A 23,443-nucleotide genomic window follows, 5' to 3' on the forward strand; every position below is an offset into this window, starting at 1 on the left:
GCAACGCTTGCTCGCTAAACATATGATATTAATCGGCAGACCGCCACATCGCACAGACTTCGATAACGATTTCCGCACCAGTGCTGTGTAACGTGTTATGTTGAGCCGCAATTGTTCATATTAATATTATTATATCTAAAAAAAAAAAAACTATATATAATTAAATGTATTAACGAATACATTAATTGACTTGCGTAGACAAGATAACGCAAGTGTAACACAAATCTTACGATATATCGATAGCTTACCTTATTTTGCTATCCCAAGAAGTAAAAATATCAGCTTAAAGACTTCTGTAGCCCATCAAATAAAACATTTTGAATACATTTGTAAATCCAATGCGCTGCTGAATGCGTTGAACATTTAAAGAGAACTAATAAGAGTTTAATGCATATCTTTTAATGCACATCGTTACATTCCTAATTGAAAATCTGTGATTACTTCAAAGATTCATTTTTTACTGCACAAAACGTGGAGCAATAATTTATCGATACATTTGTATAAGCGCTATATTGGTTGAGCAGCGGCATGGAAAAATACAAAGTAACGACTTTTTTGATAACTGGACAACCAGGTAAGCAGAATTCTAACAAATAATAATTGAATAGATAAATAAAACAATCCATAGGAGTCGGCAAGACAACATTGGTTCGTAAAATAATCGCCAAACTGGGCGGCGACAACAAACTTGCCGGTTTTTACACAGAAGAGGTGCGAACGAATGGACAGCGGATTGGATTCGACGTGGTTACTGTGAGCGGTACTCGAGGCATTTTGGCTCGCGAGAATCCACTGGATAATCAACGTCGACCAAAGGTGGGCAAATACGCAGTGTATGTGCAGGATTTTGAGAATGTGACGCTGCCACTTCTGCAACTGGCACCCCATTCACAGCAGCTGCTGATTATTGATGAAATCGGAAAAATGGAGTTGCTGAGCCATCGATTTGAATCTGCCATCAATGAGCTGATGCGGCAGAAACAGCTCATTCTAGCAACTATTCCCTCACAAACCAGACAACCGATGCCGATTGTTGAACGACTGAGAAATGCACCGGATTCTTTTATTTACCAGGTGACCAAAGCCAATCGCGATGCCCTTACCGACGATATTACAGAGCATGTTCGAAAAACGCTATTTATGAGAAAAAATATCTTTCCTTTCACTTGTATAAAACCAAGCAAACATACATTGAGCAGTAGCAGTTTGGGCCCAAGTCAAGAATAACGATAGAAAAATTAAAACATTTTTTGTTAAATTTCCAGTACCGTTGAAATGATTCCTAAATTTGCATACATTTTGTTGTTTCTGGGCCTTTCGGTCTGCCACATATGTGCCCACTTAAGGCCAATAATCGAGGCGAAGGTGAGCATTATACCCATCAGTCTGCAACTCTCCCGCAAACTGAACATATCTGTTGGCTACGAATATCACCAAACAATGCTTTGGGTTGCAATCGTGAATTCAATGCTGATGGTCTTTGGCTTCTGGCGTTGTCAACACGAAGCGGACAAGGCGCTTCACCAAAAACACAATATTGGCGCCAACAAGAAGTTAACTGCAGCAGCAGCGAAGGTGAAGCCAATTTGCCAAAGCAAGACTCCTTCCAGCTGGCAACTGTTTCCGTTGCGCTACTTTGTTTTGTGTGCTGTGCCTTGGCTGACCACACTACTGCTTAATTTAATATTGAATTATTCACAACTGAATATGGTTCTCGGACACTTCTGCACATCACCGTGGGAGGTGTTGGCTCTCTATGGACGGGTTCAGATGCTCTATCTGCAACGTTTGCTCGCCAGCATTGCTGCACCTTCTTCTGGCACCTTTAAGTCCATATTTGCAGCACATACAGGCCAATTTACCTTCGAAAACAATCTGTTGGTCGGAGAAGATTGAATGATTGAATGGACTACAATGTTGCAGTCGAATAATTAATTTCGCATTTAATATTTTGTTAGTTTTTGAACAGAGTTCAGCTAAGTTAAGTAATAAAACAGCGTTTTCTATTGAACACAAAGAAAAAAACAAACGGCTTTTTTTTATAAACTTGTCCTTTAAGGTTGCCTGGCGGGCAGTTGATGTTGGGGAAAAGTTTTCGGTCACGTGGGAAATATGCATTTTTTCGACGGCCACAGGATAAACTTTCTCGGCAGCATTCTGACAGTTGTTTTAAACTAAAACAAGGCTGTTGCGGAGTCGAGAGTTTGCCACTATTTCGGTAAGAACAAGTTGAATAGGCAAAAAAAAAAAAAAATGGGAATGTTTTTAAATCAGAAAGTAGCAATTTTTCTCAGCCTTTGACAAATGCAAAACTGGTAAGTTTCACATGCTAATGTCAATGCTCTTTGTTCTTTCGAATCGCAATCAGAATTTTGAAAACTTCTTAAACATAGCAGCCTTGATAGTTAACTTAGCTGAACGTCAACTCATTTCATATAAAGAATCCTTCAAATCATTTCACACAAATATTATCAAAACTCAAACAATTTCAGGCAGTGACAGTGACTAAACCGCGAACATTCCTAGCTCAAACTGATAAATTGAAGGATCACTCGATCAGACAGACACGTGTACCAATATTCCAAGAAAAATACTGTGTGCGGTTTTCGGGGCTGACCCAAAAAGGATAGCTCTAAACTTCTGCTGGTGAGTTTGCAACTTAAACATTTGTTGTTGAAAAGAAATGAAAATACATAAAAGGCCGTCATTTGGCTTAGTGCGCAGATGATGTAAGCAATATGCGTATGTTAATGCATTGCTGGTCAGATCTGGCATTAAATATTTTCACATAAGCAGAAAGTAACTAACAAATCAACTTTTCATTTGCTTTTCAGTTATTGTCAACGTGTCTGTTATAGTTTGTCTACGTTCAGGCATTCATTCGAGATTTTTTTACATCCAGATAAGAGCTTATGTAAATTTTGTATTTTAGTTAAATCACTTTATTTTTATTTACGTAAATCATCGAACCACGCCATTTCAATATCCAAAATCAGAAAATAAAACAATTTTCCGTAAGCGCTGAGGAAGACATTTGAAATAATCATTACTATGAATTTTATGCGTGGACAACATCGTGTGCTGCATTTCGTGAAGTATATTCGCTTGCACAGGACCAGCTGGCATCGCTATGCATCCTGCGAGTCCTCCAAGGGTGCCGGCGGTGGCAAGGGTATAGTATTGGGTCTGTACGAGAAGGAGAGTGGCAAGGGTCCCAGACTGACGCCCGCTGGAGAGAAGTTTGATGATCGTGTGAATGGCAAGATTTCTGAGTTGATTTGTGAAACAAAGATCACGGGTCGCTTGGGTCGCGGCAAGGTCTTCAACAATGTGGACACCGACTTTCGATCCATTTGCGTTGTGGGTCTGGGCCTCGAGGGCATTGCCTTCAATGAGCTGGAAATGTTGGATGAGGGCATGGAGAATGTGCGCGTTGCCGCCGGCATTGGTGCCCAATCATTGCAAGCGCTGAATTGCATTGAGGTGCACGTGGATCACATGGACTATGCGGAACAGGCGGCTGAGGGAGCTGCTCTCGCCATCTGGCGCTATGATGACAATCTAAGCAAGAAATATCGTACAACTGTGCCCAAACTGGAGTTGCACGGCTCACCCGATTTGGATTCATGGACGCGTGGTCTATTCAAGGCGGAGGCACAGAATCTGGCTAGACGTCTGTCCGATGCACCAGCCAATTGCATGACACCAACCATATTCGCTCAGGCCGCTGTGGATGCGCTTTGTCCCTGCGGGATCACCGTGGAGGTGCGCACCATGGAATGGATCGAGCAGCAGCGTCTCAACTCATTCCTAATGATTGCTAAGGGGTCCTGCGAACCGCCAGTGCTGCTTGAGATTGCCTACTGTGGAACCGCACCAGAGGACAAACCACTACTGCTGGTGGGCCAGGGCCTCACCTTTAATTCGGGAGGCATCAATCTGCGTAAATGCAAAGGCATGGACGAGTTCCGCGGTGATCTAACCGGCGCCGCTGTCATTCTGGCTTCTATGCGAGCAGCTGCTGCTCTTTCGCTGCCAATTAACATCACAGCGATCCTGCCACTCTGCGAGAATCTCCCATCCGGCATGTCCTGCAAGCCAGGCGATGTGGTCACCCTGCTCAATGCTAAAACGATGGCTGTGCGCAACGTGAGTCGTGCTGGAGTCGTTGTCATTGCCGATCCCATGCTGTATGGCCAGATTACGTATAAGCCGCGACTTGTAGTCGATGTGGGTTCCATGTGCATTGGCATCAAGAAAGCCGTTGGCGGTGGCGCAACCGGTATTTGGTCGAATTCGCATTACATTTGGAAGCAATTCCAGCGTGCTGGCTCGCTAACTGGGGACCGCCTGTGGCGCTTCCCACTCTGGCGCTTCTACAAGGATCGTGTTGCTGAAAATCTCAGTTTTGATTTGGCTAACGATGGCGATGGTCACGCCTCATCGTGTTTGGCAGCTGCCGTCCTTCATGAACTGGTGCCGTGCAGTGATTGGGCGCATCTGGATACATTTGGCACGGGACTGCTGAGCACATTTGGCCTGGTTCCATATCTAAGTGCTGGACGCATGACGGGTCGACCGACGCGCACCCTGGTCCAGTTTCTCTATCAAATGGCCTGCCCCGAGCAACCAAAGTAGTTTCCAAAACAACTCACATCCACTATTTACACAAACAGACAAATTTAGGAATCGTACACAGAAGTACAATTATTTCGCATTAGGAGTTATTTATGCACACGACAGACAGAGGAGATATTTAACACTTATAGAAGTGACTTGACAACGGTATGGCTACAAGTCATTGGGAATTTTACTAAACTGATTCTACACAATCCAGTGTACACTATTATCGCACAATGTATCTACATTTGGTAGGCATGTGCAACAAATTTTAGTTTAACTGACAAATTGGTGTGAATGTAAAATAAATTTCGAACTCGATGTATTTTAGGATAACAAAAAAATTAATAAAGTGTTCTATCAGCTGCTTTAAACTAAAGAATGTCCTGTCCCTGTTATGTCTGAGATTATGTTGGCTCACAAGGATGTGATTCCACTAAACACACACAGTTACAGTTATAAAGCCAAGCACTTTGGTTGTCGGCGCCACGAATATCGCCATATCAATGAAGCAATGAAGCGTTAAGCTGCTGGCCAAGTTTTTGGGAACAAAATCCGGTCACGTATTGCCACCTCAAAATTGAAAGATTATGTAGATTATTTTTGGATAAATGCCATGTGCACGAGTCGATGCTGTTGGCCATGGTCCTAACGGTCATTATGATTGAAGGACATATTTTAATCGATGTGTTAATTTATCAAAAATTCTTCCACAATTAAGTGCAAATGGCATAAATCATTTATCATTAGAAGTGGCACGCTCTAAATTACTTTCCACTCTGGCAAAATCATTTGCAATGACGCAAAGTTGAAAATTTGGCAAAAAGTTTAAATTACCAACTATAAAAAAAACTTCAAAAAATTAGCATTTGCATTGATTTTGAAAATTGTTTTAGATATTACATGAAGTGCTTGGCACATTTTCAAACTTTGCAAATTGAATTAATAAAGAGTTTAGTCGCGGAACATCTATACTCATGGCTATGTTCTGTGCAAAGGGTTCTGACACCGCCATTAAAATTTTTGTGTTGCGTCTGACGTTTGTCCTCGACCACGTCCTTGTCCATGTGGCATGTGGCAAAATGCTGCTGACGGCGAAACTTATTTCGTTGCCTGTCAAGTTTTTAATGATAAAGTGTTCCGCTTTAATCCTGCATGCTGGCAACTAAAGCAAAAGTGCTGACAGCCTCAGTGCCGCAGAGTAGGCAGTAGATATTAGGTTTGGAGATGGCGTTGGCGGGTGGGGAGAAAAGCTTACCGGTTGTAAAAGGTGTTGGCTCATGCGAAAAGTTTAATGTCTTCATTTATGGCAACGCATTTTAGTTGGCTACAGTTGTTGCATACCTGTGCAACCTTTTGGCTTATAACAATTAAAAGCGCGTGGCAAAAATGATTTCAGCTTTTATCCATTTGGTAATGGCCCAGCAATTATTAAGGTGCGACAAAGGTCATCCCTACGGCATTCTCATTTCAATTTATCTGACTGGCCTGTGAGTGGCTCCGCTGTGTGTCCTGCTCGCTCTGTCGCTCTGTCGTTTTCTCGATATGATCTGCACTGTGCTTCATTCGGCCAAAATTGTTATTTATGATGGCCATGGACCATGGCCAGGAAATGAATGTGTCCGTTCGTGCGTCCTTGCGTGTGTGCGTGTGTGCGTGCGTGACGTAATGTGGCACACAAATGTCAGGTCTGTTGGTCATAAGCTACACTGTTGTTGGCCAAACTTTTCGCGAGTCGAGTGAGTGCACTGAAATGACAATTTGCTGCTCACGTGACGTGCTGGACAGGTTCAGGAAACGGGCATTGCAGCATTGCAGCTTGGACAGCACTGACAAATCGTTACGACTCCGACGGTAACCCGCTCAGTAAACAGTTGCCACAATGCCTGCCCCAACTCCACCCAACCCATAGATGACCATTTGTGATTCGTCAGTGAATGTTGAACAATAAGCGGCTTAAGTAAATTGTACAGTACTCAGGCATTTATCATTAAATACGTATTTGAATTTCAAGTTGACGAAATAGTCATGAAAGTAAATAATTCATAAGTGTCTGATTTATTAAAGTCTGATAACACAATAAACAATTAGAATTATGCAAATTGGTTAGATTTATCTGCTGCGGCTTGTTATGTTCACTGTAAAATCGCGCATTGCAGCTCAATTTGTAGAGAAGCATAATTTAAAATGCATATTAAGCGCACTTGTTTCCCTGCTGTTCTACTGTTGCATGCCGCTGCGTCATGTGCAATGTCCATAAATGCAATCGTTAGAGTCATACGCAACCACCTCCCACGAATCCCTGGTATACGACCATTAAAACTGACCGCAAAATGTTGGAGCGACTGAGTCGTTTTTAATTAATGCTCCGGCATATTCATGGTGCAGAAATTTGCGCTTCAGAATTCATTTCGACAAAAAATCTAACACCCCCAGTAAATGGATTCAGGGGTCACCGACAATAACCGCTTTTCATTGCGTGAAAATGTGGTAAAAAGCAAATCCAAAAGGAAAAACAACACCGCAAACTGAGGCACGGTGAGTTATGCTAAACAACAATTTATTGACAGCTATAGTTTTTCAAAAGCATTGGGTATACGTCCAGTGCGAAACCCCAAAAGAGTTTCAACATATTTTCCTTTTTTTTCTTGCATTTTTACATTTTTTACATTTTATTTTGACAGTGATAGACGCAGGTGAACTAAACTTAAACTGTGAGTTGCGTGGTTCTGTTTATTTTTGGAATTTCAGTGGAATTAACCTTTGACGAGCTTTGGCCACACAGAAACACAAACAAGCAATCTGCTAACATGCACAGAGTGGTGATTTGGCTAACAATTTAATTAAAATTAAAAGCAGAGCAGAATGTGCACAGCGAGAGCCGGAGATGAGAAAGACAAAATTCATATCATGATGATGACGGATAAAAATCCATGGTGAACACATGTCGCAAATGTTTCTGTTGTTGTTATCAGCCACGAGCGGCATGTTTAACATACTTGTACAACGACCAAACAGAAATGCGGCAACTTGACAGGTTTCGCACAAAGATACCCATTGAAAAAAAAAAGAAAAAATATACATTATAGAAAAGATTTCAAAAACTTTAGTTTTTCTTCGACCGGTGCTAAAAACATTTTGTGATTTGTCAGCTTCATTTGAATGCACTTGCATAATAAGCTCCACATATGCATTTTGTCTGCAGGATACAATCATGAAGGATGCACACATTCCGATTGCTAGCATACTTTCCAGCTGCCGTGTCAATCGTTTGACACATGGTTGTCACAGCGAATCCACTTAAAATGGCATCCAAGCGTCCACGTGTCATCCAGTCACACCTTTGACGGGATAGCTTGTCACGCCTCAGATGATACTTGACACAGAAGAAAAAATTTTCAATGGCAACACAGACAGAAATGTCAAAATAACTGCACGAGTTGTCGTCCTGGCTGGCATTTTTTTTTTCTTCTTTTTTGTGGCACGATCTCTTTTTTTCGCGCACAATTGAGTATTTATAAAAAGCGGAAGCTGCGTTTTCCGGCGAAAAAAACTTGGCTGTTGCCGTCTGACTGCTTGAATACAAATAGAAAAACGAATGTCGGAAACGCGGCTGCTTGATTTAATTCGAAGACGCAAAATGGAAAACAGAAATGCGGCGGCCAAAAGCCAAGGCAACAATTCCGGTAACAACAATGTAAGCAACAACAACGACAACAACAACGACAACCACAGCAACAACAATGGGTAAGTAATCAAAGCACAATGCAAACCTTGTTAAGTGCAGCAAGGCCAAAAAGGACCAGATGGCTAGAAGGGGCATGGTCGCTGCCAAAAAAGTATCCGAGGCGACAGCAAATTAAATTTCATGAAGCAAATTATAGATTAAAGCGAGCTGAGAAAGTGACTTTCTCGCGCAAGTTACTTCCTTTGCCCACCCTGTCGTCCTGTGCGTGCTTGCCCCTACTTATAGAATATTGTAAGTATATGTGATTTTTCATGTACACGCGTGCTGAACACAACAAACACGTACACACACAGGCACACATACACACACACACACATACACACATGTGTCTATGTAACCGATTCTGGTATTTTATTATCTGTGTTGCGCATACGCCGCATGTTCGTGTTATTGCAACTGCATTAGCAGCTCTATGCCACAGATAATGTAATATTCTCATTGCCTGCCACATTTTCAATTAAGTGGACATTCTGGGCGTTATTTCATGTAATGCATTCATTTCTGCCCTTTACGAAAATGGCATACAAATGTTACTCCTGTTGGTATATTTATGTTAAATTTTTTACAACTGGCAGCAGCATTTGTAATTGATTATGAGCAGTGATAATGTTGCCTAGTTTTTGGCTTTGCCAGTGCCTCATTTGTAAAAATATTTCCATTTTGCAAATTGATATTTTCGAAATAATTCGCCAGACTTTGCGCTTATCTGCGTTTATTGAATATTGAACATATTACAATTGCGCCAGTAAACTGGCAGTGCATTCTGATTAGAACATAAATGGGCTAATAAATTGACAGATATTTTATAAGGGTATTAAACGGGCGGCATCAGACACATTGCGTTACCGTTTCGTTAAGCTTGATATCTAAGCTGTGACCCATATCAAATTCAAAGGGGCCAACAATGACAAGTTGAGCCAAAACAACTCCAAAGGCAGCAGGCGTACGGAAAAATGCTCTCATTTCAGCTCGAAACTCGAAAAAAAGAAATGGTCAGCTCAACCACACAGTTCCTGTTAAAGGCTTTGAGCTGCAAAAGTCTTTGCAAATCCAATTGAATTATGTTGCCAGCAATGTGAGTATTGTAAGCATTGCCACCTGTCAGCAAACTGAGCCAGGTAGGCAAAAGTTCAAGACTCGCTGCATAAATTGCTCACAATGTGCCAACATGTTTATGAATATTAAAGAGTAAACAGAAATAATTATCAATAACTCAGGATAATTATTCTTTAGTTCACAATTCCAATTTTCTTTCGAAAATTTCTCAAAACTTAATTAATACTACATTCCAAGAAATTCATGTTAATATTATACTCTCAAAAATAAAATAAACTGAGCCGATTTTCAAAAGGAAGTGCTTTTTGATCAGCTATATTAATATTGTATTTATGTTTTTAAACAAGATTTCTTGGTTGAATACATGTTCAATCTCAATCTTAAAACGTAACTTTACTGTTATCGAAAATTTATATCAGCCGTGCGTGTGGGCTTGGCATCATCTGTTCAAATGTCTAAACAAACATTTTTGAAGCCAAAGTTGTTTTTGGTGGCGCATGGAAAATAAATTAAAATTGGTTTTATCCGCTCAATGGCAGAGGTTGGTGATGCGTGCATGTATTGTTCTTGTGTGCAATGAACAAGAAAGAACTCCAAAGTTTTTGAAGTAGGCTACAGCAAAAAAAAAAATTTCAATTAATGCTTCTAGTTTTGGCAATAGTTAACAATTTTCCAAAAAAATTTAGCCCAAAATAACAGTTTAATGAAAAAACATGCATGTTTTTTCTTAATAAAAGATAAACATTAAAAACAAACTTGAGTAGAAGAAGATTTATAATTAAATATTTGCAAGTCGCAAGGCGTTATCAAAGTTTGCAACTGAGTGCAGACAGTCTCCTTCATTCTTGGAATCGTAAAAGAACTTTATTATGGCCCAGACATCAACTAAAAAGGGGTAGTCCCATAAGATAAGCAAAAGTCTGCAGTGCACACAATTGCCAAAAAGTAAGACCATTTATACTTGTTATTTTTCAGTGTCTGAGATACAGACACAAGTCATAAAGAGAAATTGTCTATTTAATAACGGCAAGAGAAATTACACTGCAACAATTATGTCTGTGCCGATTTGTGTGTGTGTGTGTGTGTGCGTATTGTACTCCAAATGCATTAATTTATGTATGAAACTCGATGGCACGTACATCAAGGGGGGGAATTTCCATATTATAGGCAGGTTCTGTAGCAGCGACCAAAAGTCAGACGGACATAAAGAGGATGCTAAGCCAGCGGCAGGAAGTGGTAGCGCATGTAAAATGGCTGCAGTTGGGGCCAATGGAATGGCTGTGGGCAGGAAGTCACAGACCGATGCTGATTATAAGTCTACAAATGGTGTCCCACTAGACCCACTCACTGGTGCAACTGCAACTACCAACCAACCCTGAATGATACACACGTGCGACATAATCGTCTGCGTCTTAGACCCTTTAAAGCATGACGTGACCACAGAAGATTTTTGTTGAACTTTGACCAATCTTTGACGAGGGTTCCTCTCATTTTTTCCGTTACCCAAGTATCGTGTTTGACAAAGTGTTCTGGACGCATCCTAAACAAACACAAACAGAACTGAAATAGACCATTCCCCTGCCAATTGCCTTTTTTGTCCACTTTCACTTATTTCCTCTACATCTAAATGTAAATTAAATGATACGCACTAAAGTATTTGCTCTTAGAATACATTTATTTAAGAGAAGAAAATTTCGGTTTTTCTCAACTTTAAATTTACAGCGCAATTTGTGAAAATAGTTGGTGTTCAACCTATTTACATACTGGTATATGAAAAATGTTTTTACCGACTGTTAAATCATTAAAGAGCCTCAACCGGGCTTTGCATTGTGCGTCCATGTTGACTGGAATATGGTTAATTATTAAGCAACATGCAGCCTACATCAATCTTTTATGCGTTCCCCCTTATACCTTTATCACCACACCTGTACCTCTTTCTCTGACTGACAATGGGTCACATAACGCTTGCCTGTGCCTGACATTTCTGTTTTTTAGTTGGCATTGTGTCCATTGAATTTGCATTTGAATGGGTTGAGACTTACCTCGACACAAATTATGCAGCTCGATTTGTATGTGCAGAGTCCTTGAATGCATCGCAGTCATCCTTAAACACTAGTTTCACAGAATCAGAAACTGATTTAAGTTTGCGAGGATGCTGCACTTTATGCTTATTTAAAACTAAGTGGCACTTTTATCAGCGAGCAGTCATTCAAATACCAAAAAACAAAAAACACGAATTACGTTTTTGGTTTTTATCAAAAGAGAACTATTTTCATATCACAAGTGGCTTGCAGAGTAGATGAGATACTCACACAGCTGCCACATTGCAAGGTGGTCTTTAGCAAGCTAAACATTGTTGAAGAGCCAGTCGAGCGTTTTAATCATTTTTTTTTCGCTTATAACACTTAAAAATAATTTTAGAGAACAGTTTGAGAGACTACTTCGAAAACGAATAACTTGTGCTAGAGATTGGTGTTAAGCATAGAGATTAAAGGAGCCACTGGACATTAAATATACATAATCGACTAACTAAGGGGAATTTAGCACACGTAGCCCTACACACTGAATGAATCCAGTTAAGCGTTGTCGCATTATTCTAATGAAATTAAAATGAAATCAGTGCTTAATAAATATGCAAATACGGAATAATAAACGTGCGAAGTGCAAAACAAAAACAAAAACAACTAATCAAGTCTCAGTTTTTGGTTGTTAGACTCTCTCTCTCTCTCTCTCTCTCTATCACTCTCTCTGGCAGCTGCTCAGTAATGCAGAGCACGCTCGCACTGTGGTCCGTCCGACTAGCTGACTGACTGACAGGCAGACAGACGGACTGAGTGACTAGGTGAGTTGAAAGGGCGTTGCCTGCTGCACGAGTGCTTAACTGACTGCCTTACACAGCAGCGCAGTGGCATGAAAAAACCGGCAACAAGACAAAACGCTTAGACTACTTTTTGGGCGCACGTTTGTTGTTTGCATTTGGCTGACGTGTGTGAAGGTCGCTTGTGTTGACGACGTCATCGTGCGTCAAAAAAATCACCAACTATGTGTTGAGCATAATAATGAGCAACACACACACACACACACACACACAGGGATTGTGCCCCAAATGCGTGTACTTGACTCGCTTCCGAGCCTCTTTTATACTTGCTTTCTTTCTTTCTTTTTTCTATTCCCATCTCACTGGGTCTGCCTTCCGGCTATTATTCTGACTATTTTTGTCATTTGCATTCTGTTCAGTTGTTGCTTGCTTGTTCCTTTAAATAAATTATGTTTGGCTTGTTGTTTTCATTCTTTTTTTTTTTTTGCTTTTGAGACTTAAGTAAATGATATTCATTTTACATTTGTTTCTTTCTTATGGCTCTCTGCTTTTATTAACCTTGTCTGGGCACAGTTTTTACTGCCAATTTTCGTGCGATTGCATTTCAAATTAAAACCGAAAATGCAAATAAAAAATACAATTCTCCATTTCGTATTCCCTCAAGCAATTAGTCTACCATTTATGTTCAATTATTAACGGGGGTGTGTCGCACGTGCTTGGTTTGTGGTAATGGTCACAATTAAAGGAACTGATTGTTATTGTCAGTGTGGCTTTTTGTAAGTGCTGGTTAGCGTTTAAATTCTACTTTATTTGCATAATCATATCAGCAGAGCAGTCAACAGTAAGTTTTAAGGACTTACAATCAGTCGTTAATTTAGAAATAAACTCATTTTTAGTTGTTGTCCAATAACATATTAATCAGAACGATATGAATTAAATTAATTTTAGTACCATAGTTCTGTGGTTGACTCTTACAGGCGACGCATTTGAAATACAGCCATTAGCTATGATTTGTGCTAATTTTACACAATAATTGCTGCAATTAAATTTATGACCTGCTTCGCAGCAGAAAGACTGAATCTGGCTGGGCAATTTTACGAGCACTTAAATATGCCATAAAGACGAGGTGTGGCATATTCCATAAGCATAAATCAAGCAATAAGAAAACCTAAACAGAAGCTTAAACTATATATATATATATATATGTGTGTGTATGTGTATGTATACAGAAATATATGCGTCAGTTGCCGCACAGCTGCCATTAAAATGAAACGGTCCCCATAAAATATTACGCATACGCCATGTTAACACTTTATAAACGCATTAGTGTCCGTTGGGAAGAAAATATGTCGTTTTACGAACTGGCACCCACATCAAAAAACAATTTGCAAGTTGAACGACGAAAATGGAAACAGAACGTTTGAGTAAACAAATATTATAAAAAATAAAATACAAAATACATACACCTATAAATATATTGAATATATATATATATATATATTTATGAGCGTGATATAACATTTGTTGTGAGTATACTGGGTCATAAATCAAATGACTATTGGCCACAACACGTGCCCAGATAAACAAACAAATGCGCGAAGTAACTAGTCAAAATGGCAGCCACGCCCACAAATAGGCTAATAAGAAACAGCTGCCAGCACATTAAACTCAATGAGTTGAAATTATTTGCAGCCGAAGGTCAAGAACTAAAATCGTGGCTAACACTGCGGCAGTTAGTAGAGCGTGTAGGGGTGGAAGCAGGCGTGGCATCTGGGTGCTGCCGTTAAAGACAACTTCCGTAAACAATAAATTTTGGTGAAGCAAAGTAAAAAAGAAGAAGTTACTCCCCGGATAGCTTGGATAGGGGCAACCAAGTTGAAAGCGTTTCTAGGCGCCTGAGAAGGGTCACGTCTGGTTGGGGGTAGGTATGTACTTAAAAAGCGAAGCCAGCAAATTTGTTGTATACATTTTTTTTATTTTTTCTTGGTCTCCTTATTTTTTGCTCTGCATTGGCTGATTAGACTTAGGTATGGGCATGGGGAATGTTGATTTTGCAGTTGTGGGTCGCACTTGCCCATTTTTGGGGCTTGACACATGCCACTTGGCTAACTGCTGTCGTTTTTGTGGGCTACCTTAATTTGTGAGGCTTATATATAAAAAAAAATAAAAGGCAGATACTGTAACCGCAGCAACATTTTCTCGGTGGATTCACTTAAGCGGCAAGTTGACAAAGTTGCAACTGAATTGAACGGCTTCCAAATAAAACTTTATGGATGAGCACTTAAGCTATTTTCGTTAAGTGTAAGCCAAATATAAAAGGGAGATAATAAAGTTTGCTAATGAAAACGATAATCAGGAAAAAGCATATTAAACAATTGCAATTGAATGTATCTAGTTTGATTGCAAATTGATTTAAATAACAATTCAATCATTTAGTTTAAAAGCACTTTATGCTCATTGCACACAGCCATGACACTCGACTCTCTTTAAAAATAGTGCCAGCCGTCATCTCTTTCGTAACTGCCGCACTTAAGAGACCAAGAATGCCATTGGGGTTCATGCTACTTAAATTTGTAACAACTATCGGTCTCGACGCTGCCCTTGTGGCACGCACCAAGAGTCTGCTGGAGTGGATCAGTGGAGTGGACGTGCAGAACGCGAATCTAACGAGGGTGTTCAAGTGCATGGCACGCTCGGCAAATTGCACGGCTTTTATGGTAGCTATATAATGAGAGCTGGAGTTGCTGAAACACCGCTTGGACTCCATGCAGGTGGGGCGTGGTCTACGTGCATACGTAAACATCGATGATGTGTTGCAAATTGAAGACAGCATTGCTGGCTTTAATTGCCCGGGTAAGCCGCATGGTGTGCAGACCTCGAAGTTGTTCATCCGATAAATTTCCAAGGGGACTCTCTTACTGTTTGATTGCTCGCTTACACCGATACCAGCCTGAGCCCCAAAACATGAGCAAAGAGTTGCCCCAGCTGGCACTGAGGGCGACTGTCCAAATAGCCTGTTTTCTACAGCCAGCGATTGAGCGGCATGCACAGCACACAGCTGGTTAATCAAATGCTTGCTTAAGCATTTAAGAGCTAAGAAGCCTGTTGACCCAATTTGATTGTGTTGCTTAAACAGCAACAAAGTCTGCAGCGAATTTAAATTGTCAATAAATATGTGAGCACCATTTAAGCTGGCAGCCAATCAACCGCAGCCACACGCACTAAGTCAGGTACACAAATAACTCAACCACACACTCGTATACATGGCGTATGAGTGTTGGGCTCAGACTCTGATTTATGCCAGGCAGAAACAGCAGCCGCACAGCAACTGGCCTGGTTTTTTTTTATTTTATTTTTTGTTAAAGCACAACTATGGACACTCAATGGCCGCATGCAAATGTGGGACGTGGGCAGCGAAGCGCTTTAAGTAATTGCTTAGAAGTCGCGCAGCATGCGGCACAGTAATAACAATAATAACACTATCATAATAACAGCAATGAGCCACGCACCAGAGATGCCAGTCCAGACTTGGCCTGGTCTGTGCTCTCTCGTGTGTTGGGGTTCTAGTCACTACTGCTGGGGGCTCTTGGCTGCGACTGAGTTTCACTTTTTGCCATGCATTTGAGTAGTTTATTTTAATGTGTCATCCTATAAAGTAATTTAATGGCTGCACATGCAACAAGCAAGATAAACTGACTCCAACTGCAGGCTGTGGCACATGGGAAGTCATTTGCTTATAATAATTAAAACTGTAAATGGTAATTGTGGCATGCACGCACACTTGCAACTGACCAGTGGGGCACTAAATTATAGTTGAACCGTGCAAAAAACTTAGCAAAGGAGAAATTCTCTGATATTATCAAACGTTGCATTGCAGCAGAAAGTTGTTCTCGAAATAACTTCTGTGTTTTCTTTCACAAAATAAATTGAGGTAATTTCTTATTCTTTATGCTGAAGCCAATTTGTATATCGGGCCTTCAAATCAGGGATCGATAAAATACTGTCTGTTATATAAATAAATAAATGGCAGAAAGTGTATATTAAGGCTTGTCAGCTGTGTTTGACATTGTTGTTAACCCATTTGGTTCGTATTTCTCTTGGGTCACGTAATAACATTTAAAATGCTACAATAAAATAATTCGTAAAATTTAAATTAATTTCAAGAATTTCCATTTACCATTTACAATTTCTACCTTTTACTTTCATGCTGTTTTGTTTTGTGCTCGTGTGCGTCATTTTGCTGCTATTTCTTCTGCTATTTTGAAATAGAAAATAGTTGATGATTTACTCCAGGCCGAAAGCAACCCACTCCGTCCTCTGGCAACGCCTCGTCCTCACCAAAAGAGCCTAACAGCCGCAACTCAGCTGCAATGTCAATAAAAATTCAATTACGTTTCGTACAAAACTTGTCTGGCATGCCATTCTTATGGCCATTTCAAATTGGCTATCGGCCCTGTAGACGCCCAACGATTTCCAGCATTAACTTTGTTGTCTACTTTCGTTGAGCGCTGAGTGGCATTGTGAAATTTGTTTGACATTTGAATAGCAGCTTCAATTGAATTCGACAAACAAAAGTGCTTTCAAGTAGCGTGTGCTGATATCCGCTGCTATCTGCTATCTCTGCTATCTGTGCTATCTGTGCTATCTGCTATCTGGAGTATGAAAATGAAATCTGAACTGTGCCACTTAAGTTTAATGTCATGTTTATGTAACCCAATGCCCGCGCACAAAACAGTAAATAATCATAATCATAATTTGTGCACGCACTTAAGGCCAGATTCTCATTGGCCCAGACAGATACGTCTTTTGGTCCCATTTAAGGCCACAAAAAAAAGCAAATTGTTCGCACATCTTGCAACGCATTAGATAACTAATATGCTGAAAGTGATTTCGGTTGTGGTCTTGGCCAACTCATATGACAAAAAAGTGTTAAGTAGTTGCTGCCCAAGACAAAATTCACTTTAAGGTCGAAGAAGTGTGTGTTATGGCCAAATGGTAATTTCCTTTTTTCAGCATCATTTCAGCCAGCCAGTCAGTCAGTCAGTCAGCCAGTCAGTCAGTCAGGTGTAGGGCAAGGGCTGCTCATTTTGTTCGCAGCCTCCGCAGAGCACTCGTAGAACACACACACACACTCTCTCTCTCTCTCACTCTCTCCACAAGCAGCAGCAGCACTGTTATACTGTTATATGAGCGGCTTGCATACTTACAGGCGCGCTTAAACTTTAGCCTCAGTCTCCCTTTGCCAGCGCTCTCGTTTAGACCAAGAAATTATTGTGTCGGCGAGTTTCTGTGTGTGCCACTAGAATCGCGTAAAGTGTGTGTAAGAAAATACTGTGCACACACATACACAGAAAACCTCAGCATTCACATTAATCAAACACACAAATATTTAGGCCTGAACAACGTTTACGATTCTCTCGGCTTCATTAGCAGCCGGGTCGAGCCCTGCCTCTTTTTCGCCCACATTTCGTTACTTATTGTGAGTGTGCGTCCGGGTGTGTGTTTGTGTGTGTGTTTGTGTGTGCGTGTGTGTGTATGTGAGATTAATGAGCCAAAAAGTGTTTTATCGTGTTGTGTGTTAAATATTTAATATAATATCAAATAAATGTTGCATAAGCTGCGTGCCATTTAGCATTAGAGAGAATTCTCGTAAGCCGCTCTTAATATTTGTTGACCTCAAGCACATAAATTGGTAGCCAATTTCCGTCGCAGCTTTCGAAATCTGCCAACTACATCGTACAAGTAAGTAGCGTCCTTTTATTTCGTTCTTCTTTAATTATTGATACTAAATCGGAACAGTCTACAAATAATATGTGGTTTGAGTAAGCAGCTTTAGTGTCTGTGTATTATTATTACCAAAAATGTTGAAGGTACTAGTGATATTAGTGAAACCATGACAATAAACCAAATAGCTTAGTCAAGCATTAAGTCTTAATTTAGAACATATTATTACCCAGAATTTGTAGCACAATTAAAGACTGTTGCCATTTTAATGGTTTTGAGCGTACATAAAAAGGGAGCAGTCCAAATTTAATACATCTCTGACATTTTATTGCTTACGTTTATTTCACAGAGAATAGAATTTCTGGAATTTGCTTGAAATTAAATAGGTTTTAAAATCTCTCTGAATGTTCGTCATGACAATATAACAATTCAAATAAATTCACCAAGAATCTTGTAATTTATAAACATATATTTAAATGCCGTCGAATAACATTAAATGCGCAATGTTTACTTTGAAGAAAATGTGTATATTTATGCTGGTTATTTGTGTGGACGTTGTGGAAGGTGTATTTGTATAAACTCATATATATATATAAGTATTTACATACATTCTCCAATTCATTTGGCAGTAAGCAACCACACACATCGCACACCCAACTCGACACACACACACACACATAAACTGAAGCACATTTGCCGTGGTAAGACTTTCAAATTAATTGCCGACCAACGTTTTGCTACTTGCAGCAACTTACTGTAAAGCTAGTTCATTTGCCCCACCCTTGCCACACACCCGCAGACACTGTGGCATGTAATGCGTAACAGCATCCCAACTAAGTAAATAATGCGTAAAACAAGTCGAGCGTTTTACGGTTACCCACGCCTCCCACCAACCGTGCCCCGCCCCTTTAGTCCAGCAACGCTAAACACCGCCTCGCATAGGGAAACAGTCAATTGTAAAATTGTGGTAGCCAACAAAGTGTGGCAACAGTCAAAGGGATGATTGTTGTTGTTGTCGTTGTTCTCGTTATTGTTGTAGCCTGATGACTGGCGACTACAGCTTGATGAAGGCAAAAGGATTGTCAGGCTGCGTCCTGGCACGCGGATACCGTTGTAATTCATTATGCTGACTAACTGTCGGGAGCAGGCAGCTAGGAGATAGGAGCCACTGTTAATACTGCCACTGCTGTCAAAAGTGTGAGGCAGATGCTGCAGACAAAGTGCTGAGACATGATTCTCACATAGCAGCTAAACATTTCTGCACATGTGACGATGACTACTGCAAAAAACGAAACAAAACCAAACAAAACAGGACAAAAAACTAGCTAAAGCTACAATTGTTGTTGTTAACACACACAAAAATTGTCAGTCACGGCGAGACTTCCGTCATCAACACGGTAAACTGAAGCTGTGCCACTTCAACTGTGTGTGTGTGTGTGTGTGTGTGTCAGTATGTGTTACGCGCCTGTTCTGCATGTGTGATTGTGCTTAAAAATCCTTTTGTTATTTATGCCGTCTGCAAGTTATTCAAGTGCCAGTTGATGGTTTTTAGTTAAGCCAACAAGTTAAGCATATCAAAAAGAGCTTTCCAAAAACTTCATGTTTTAAGTTAGTTTTTCTCTCAGTCGTAAAACTGAGAGCTTTCCACAAAAGCAACAATCAGATAGAGCAATTTTTAAGAGGTGCAAACTTATTTGGCACAAATACAACTTTCACATCAGATAAAGCATTGCGTTTAGTTTGTAACACATTCTAAATAAATAAATCACCAAATAAGAGCAGTACAAAAACAATTTGCTGAAAAGTGTATACAAGTTTTTTGCTATATTTTTTTATTTTTCATTGATCAACGCTGCAAAAGTTTTTGTTTTGATAAGCTTTAAAAAAGTGTGCGCCATAAATCATCGGGGCGTTTACGTACTATACAAATAAACACACACACACACACACACACATACACACACACACACACACACATACACACACGCACACACACACGACAGCATACAGTTGCCATGTATTTGAAAACTAGATAACTGTCAATATTTTGTGGCATTAAAGAGCAATTACTTTAAAGTTCGAAGCATGAGTACTTTGGCAGTGCAAAAGTTTATGGGCAACTCGATTTTAGGTGCTCCATTTACAGTTGTTTATATTGCAGACGCACACACAACACACTTTTGTATGTGTGTGTGTGTGTGTGTGTAATTCAAGCTAAGCAGGCAAGTTGCCATTTGTCTGCAACATTTTGGTACTGTTTTCAAATTTCACACATTCAATAAATATTTACAATTTTGCATTGCTGATTAGAGTTGAGGTTCAACAAAGAAAAAAACGAAATTAGCTAAATTGAAGTGATTTTTAAGTACATAGCAGAATGAGCCAAGTCCAATCCAGATTAGAATACAATCCAATTAATTTTTATTTACATTTACTTTCAGCACAACAAGTAGCAGTTTTAATGGGGAGTGAAACGGCGATTTAAGTTTTTATATTATTATTCTATGCTGACCCGTGCTTATTGCCTCAATGCTATCATGCCACATTCGTTCTAATCCTTGGGGCGTTTGCTTCTTCTTCTTCTTCTGTTTTTGTGAGTCTTTTATTTTAATATATCTAATGGGCTTTCAAAGCCATTTTCGTGGCAGTTTTGTTGTAAAAAGCATGCAATTTATTCAGCATAAAGTTGATTAAATGCTTCGCTCCACACTTTGTGCATTACCATACAAAGGAAACTGGCCAAAAGAAAATCCAAAGTGAGCCAAATATACTTCAACTTACGAGTTTGCCACAACGAGGCAAACTTTCTGCTGAAGACCACATGTAAAAACAAACCAAGTTCCTGCGCCGTTTGCCGCTGCCGCTGCTGCTCTTGGCAAAATCCTCTTAAGAGAAGAAAAAATAAAATAAACCGTTATTTTTGGGGCACTTGCGTCAAGCACGTAGCAAGAAAACCTCTGCGACAGCATCAAAGAATTTTCCATATATTCCTATCCAAGTATGGCCAGAGTTCCTGTCTCAGTTTTCTTCTCCTTTTTTATTTTTTTTTTTGTGCTTTTCTGACTGCTGTCTTTCGCAGCAGACAACAATTTATCACATTTCAATCACTTGCATCATCAATCATGCCAAACATATTTCAGCAATGCCAAAACGAACCAAAAACAGCGAATATATACTGTAAATACTCATCACGTATGTAAATGGGGCAACAGCCTGAAATAATATATATATATATTAATATATGCAGCAATCGATAGAATTATTATTAAATAGTTGTACAAATATATGTTGAAAATAAGTCGCAATTTCTTGTGAAACTTTTACCTAGGCGAAATCGATTTCAAACGTTAAATATTTAATATTTCTGTTGGGCTAAATATAGCCGCTTGGATATTGGGATTGGGTTAACAAACTCATTAAGTATTTGCCACCGCCAGCGTTACGCACAAATACACACACACACATGGCGTATACTTGCTGTATAGGCGCACTTCCGCCGCCCAATGGCGTCAGCAACATGCCTGATGCTGTGGCTGCTACTGTGGCTGCCGTTGCTGCTACTGCTGCTGCTGTTGCTGTTGCTGTTGCTATTGCTGTTGCTGCTGCCGGCGCTGCTGTGGCCGCTCCATTAGGCAAAAGCATTTAAGCCCGAGTAAAGCCAGGCAAGTAAGATGCCTCCCCAGCACACACACACACACACAAAGTGAACGGCACCACGCCCACAAAACCACTCGTACTCCAATTCCCTTAGTTTTTTCTTCCTCTTGTTTTTTTTTACTACGTGCTCGATGCTTGTTTGTTGTTGTTCGCAAAATGCCAGATAAAAAATTGCGCTAATGGTGAAGGTCAGGCTGGTTGCTTGTTACGTTTTTGGCCTTACGTGCTGGGCTGTTGCTGGCGTTATTCTTGTTGTTTAAAGCGTGTATTTTTCTCATTTCGCACACATTGGTTGCCCCTGCATCCGGCATATTAGCACAGTTTCGCTCTTTGGTCATGCGCTCTGTGTGGCTGGGGCTAATATGCTCGCTGTATAACAGTTTAACAATTGCAGACTTTTGGGCGCTGCTGCTGTGGCTGCTGATGCTGCCGCTGCTGCCATGAATATTTCGGCATTGTCAGTGTGCGTGTTCTTTGTGTAACTTTTGTGTGGCAACCACAATGCAATAAAAATAATTCTTTTTATATATATTTTTTTGACTGTCTTTTGATTTAGCTATTTGAGCGAGCAATTGCTGCTCCAACCAACCAAAAATTATGCTATATACATGAGTAATATGTGCTCGTATGTCTTCCACACACGACTACACAAGCACACACACACACTCACACACACACACATTCACACACACACACACACTTCGAATGATAAATTTAATGCAATCTTGTAGCTTCAAGTAGTGCCAGACAGCATCACGTGAAAAGAGCTTAATTAAATTTTATTGCTTGCATTGACAACAATTCTCGTTAGTTTATTTGGAGCGGATGAAATGTGGATGATGCTCAGAGCTATCTCTGCTTCTGCATTTGAGTATTAGTGCTAAACGCATGCTGAAATAAATGAAAAAATATATATTTCACTTGAAATTAAATTTTAAAGTGAGTTTTGCTGAGTTTTAACTGCATTTTGATCCACTCAGGAGCTGGATTGGTTAATGTCTCGAGGTGCTTAATGCTTATGGCCAACGGGCATACTTTGGAGGCAAGTAAATCCAGATTTAACCCTGCCACATGCCACATGCCGCATGGCAATACCGTAAACTGCAGGCATAAGCTTTAATAACTGACTGAAGTCGCGTCGCTGCTGTCGTCACTTTAATGTCATTTTCATAATATGCCTCGAGCACCTTAGTATTTTTATTATCCCTTCGGCACTTCGGGTGCATCACTGACTTAGTAATTCTCCTGGCCAAGTTTTATGGCACATTTAATGCCGAGCTTTAGACGGTGGATTGGTGGGGGGGCGGGGGGTTTCCACGTTAAATCTCTTTGTAGCGCTTTGACTTCGCTCCTGTGCTGAACACTGACTGAGACTGACAGCGCAAATGCGTATTTAATTCCACTTGGGCTGCCAATGCCACGCCCATTTTGCCCATAATGCCGAGAATTGTTCTTGTTGTTGCTGTTTTGCTGATGCGCTCACATTAATAAATGTCACAATTCAGCTGCAGCTGATGAAAGCAATGTGTGAGCAGGAAAAAAGACATCTTCGAACATATTGCATACTTTTCAGAGAGTGTCTGGGCTGCTTAATGCCAAACTGACAAACTGACAGACTGACAGACTGTCAGAGGGACAGAACAACAGACTGACACTGGCATGACAAAGCTGATTGCGACATCGCTCTAAATTAATTAGACTTGTTCCTTTTTATCCACTTCACTTCCTTATCCCAGCGAAGCTCTGATAAGTTGCCGACAAGCAGCTTGCTCGACAATGGCAATTTTTCGTCGAAAGAAAAATGGTGGATTGAAGCGGCA

At 40.3% G+C, this 23,443-nt stretch overlaps 3 protein-coding genes across 3 annotated transcripts; all 3 read left to right on the plus strand.

The window, feature by feature from the left end:
- The first annotated feature begins 456 nt into the window (after positions 1-456).
- LOC6558835 (nucleoside-triphosphatase THEP1) lies at positions 457-1,258 on the plus strand. The gene is made up of 2 exons (XM_001984549.2): positions 457-574; positions 629-1,258. The coding sequence occupies exons 1-2, from the start codon at positions 529-531 to the stop codon at positions 1,225-1,227; spliced, it is 645 nt and encodes a 214-aa protein (XP_001984585.1). The 5' UTR covers positions 457-528; the 3' UTR covers positions 1,228-1,258.
- LOC6557870 lies at positions 1,237-1,971 on the plus strand. Its single transcript, XM_001984548.3, has one exon. It carries the CDS (start codon positions 1,276-1,278, stop codon positions 1,894-1,896), a length of 621 nt encoding a protein of 206 aa, XP_001984584.1. The 5' UTR covers positions 1,237-1,275; the 3' UTR covers positions 1,897-1,971.
- A 515-nt stretch (positions 1,972-2,486) lies between these two features.
- LOC6558600 (cytosol aminopeptidase) lies at positions 2,487-4,999 on the plus strand. Its single transcript, XM_001984547.3, has 2 exons — positions 2,487-2,646; positions 2,835-4,999. Exon 2 carries the CDS (start codon positions 3,052-3,054, stop codon positions 4,636-4,638), a length of 1,587 nt encoding a protein of 528 aa, XP_001984583.1. The 5' UTR covers positions 2,487-2,646; positions 2,835-3,051; the 3' UTR covers positions 4,639-4,999.
- The last annotated feature ends 18,444 nt before the right edge of the window (positions 5,000-23,443 follow it).

This window comes from Drosophila grimshawi, unplaced genomic scaffold (assembly GCF_018153295.1).
Source record: "Drosophila grimshawi isolate 15287-2541.00 unplaced genomic scaffold, ASM1815329v1 contig_44, whole genome shotgun sequence".
Lineage (NCBI taxonomy): Eukaryota > Metazoa > Arthropoda > Insecta > Diptera > Drosophilidae > Drosophila > Drosophila grimshawi.

Coding starts and splice junctions, on each gene's coding strand:
- LOC6558835 (XM_001984549.2), top strand. CDS start 529: ATGGAAAAATACAAAGTAACGACTTTTTTGATAACTGGACAACCAG. Junction 575..628: donor TTTGATAACTGGACAACCAG/GTAAGCAGAATT, acceptor AACAATCCATAG/GAGTCGGCAAGACAACATTG.
- LOC6557870 (XM_001984548.3), top strand. CDS start 1,276: ATGATTCCTAAATTTGCATACATTTTGTTGTTTCTGGGCCTTTCGGTC.
- LOC6558600 (XM_001984547.3), top strand. CDS start 3,052: ATGAATTTTATGCGTGGACAACATCGTGTGCTGCATTTCGTGAAGTAT.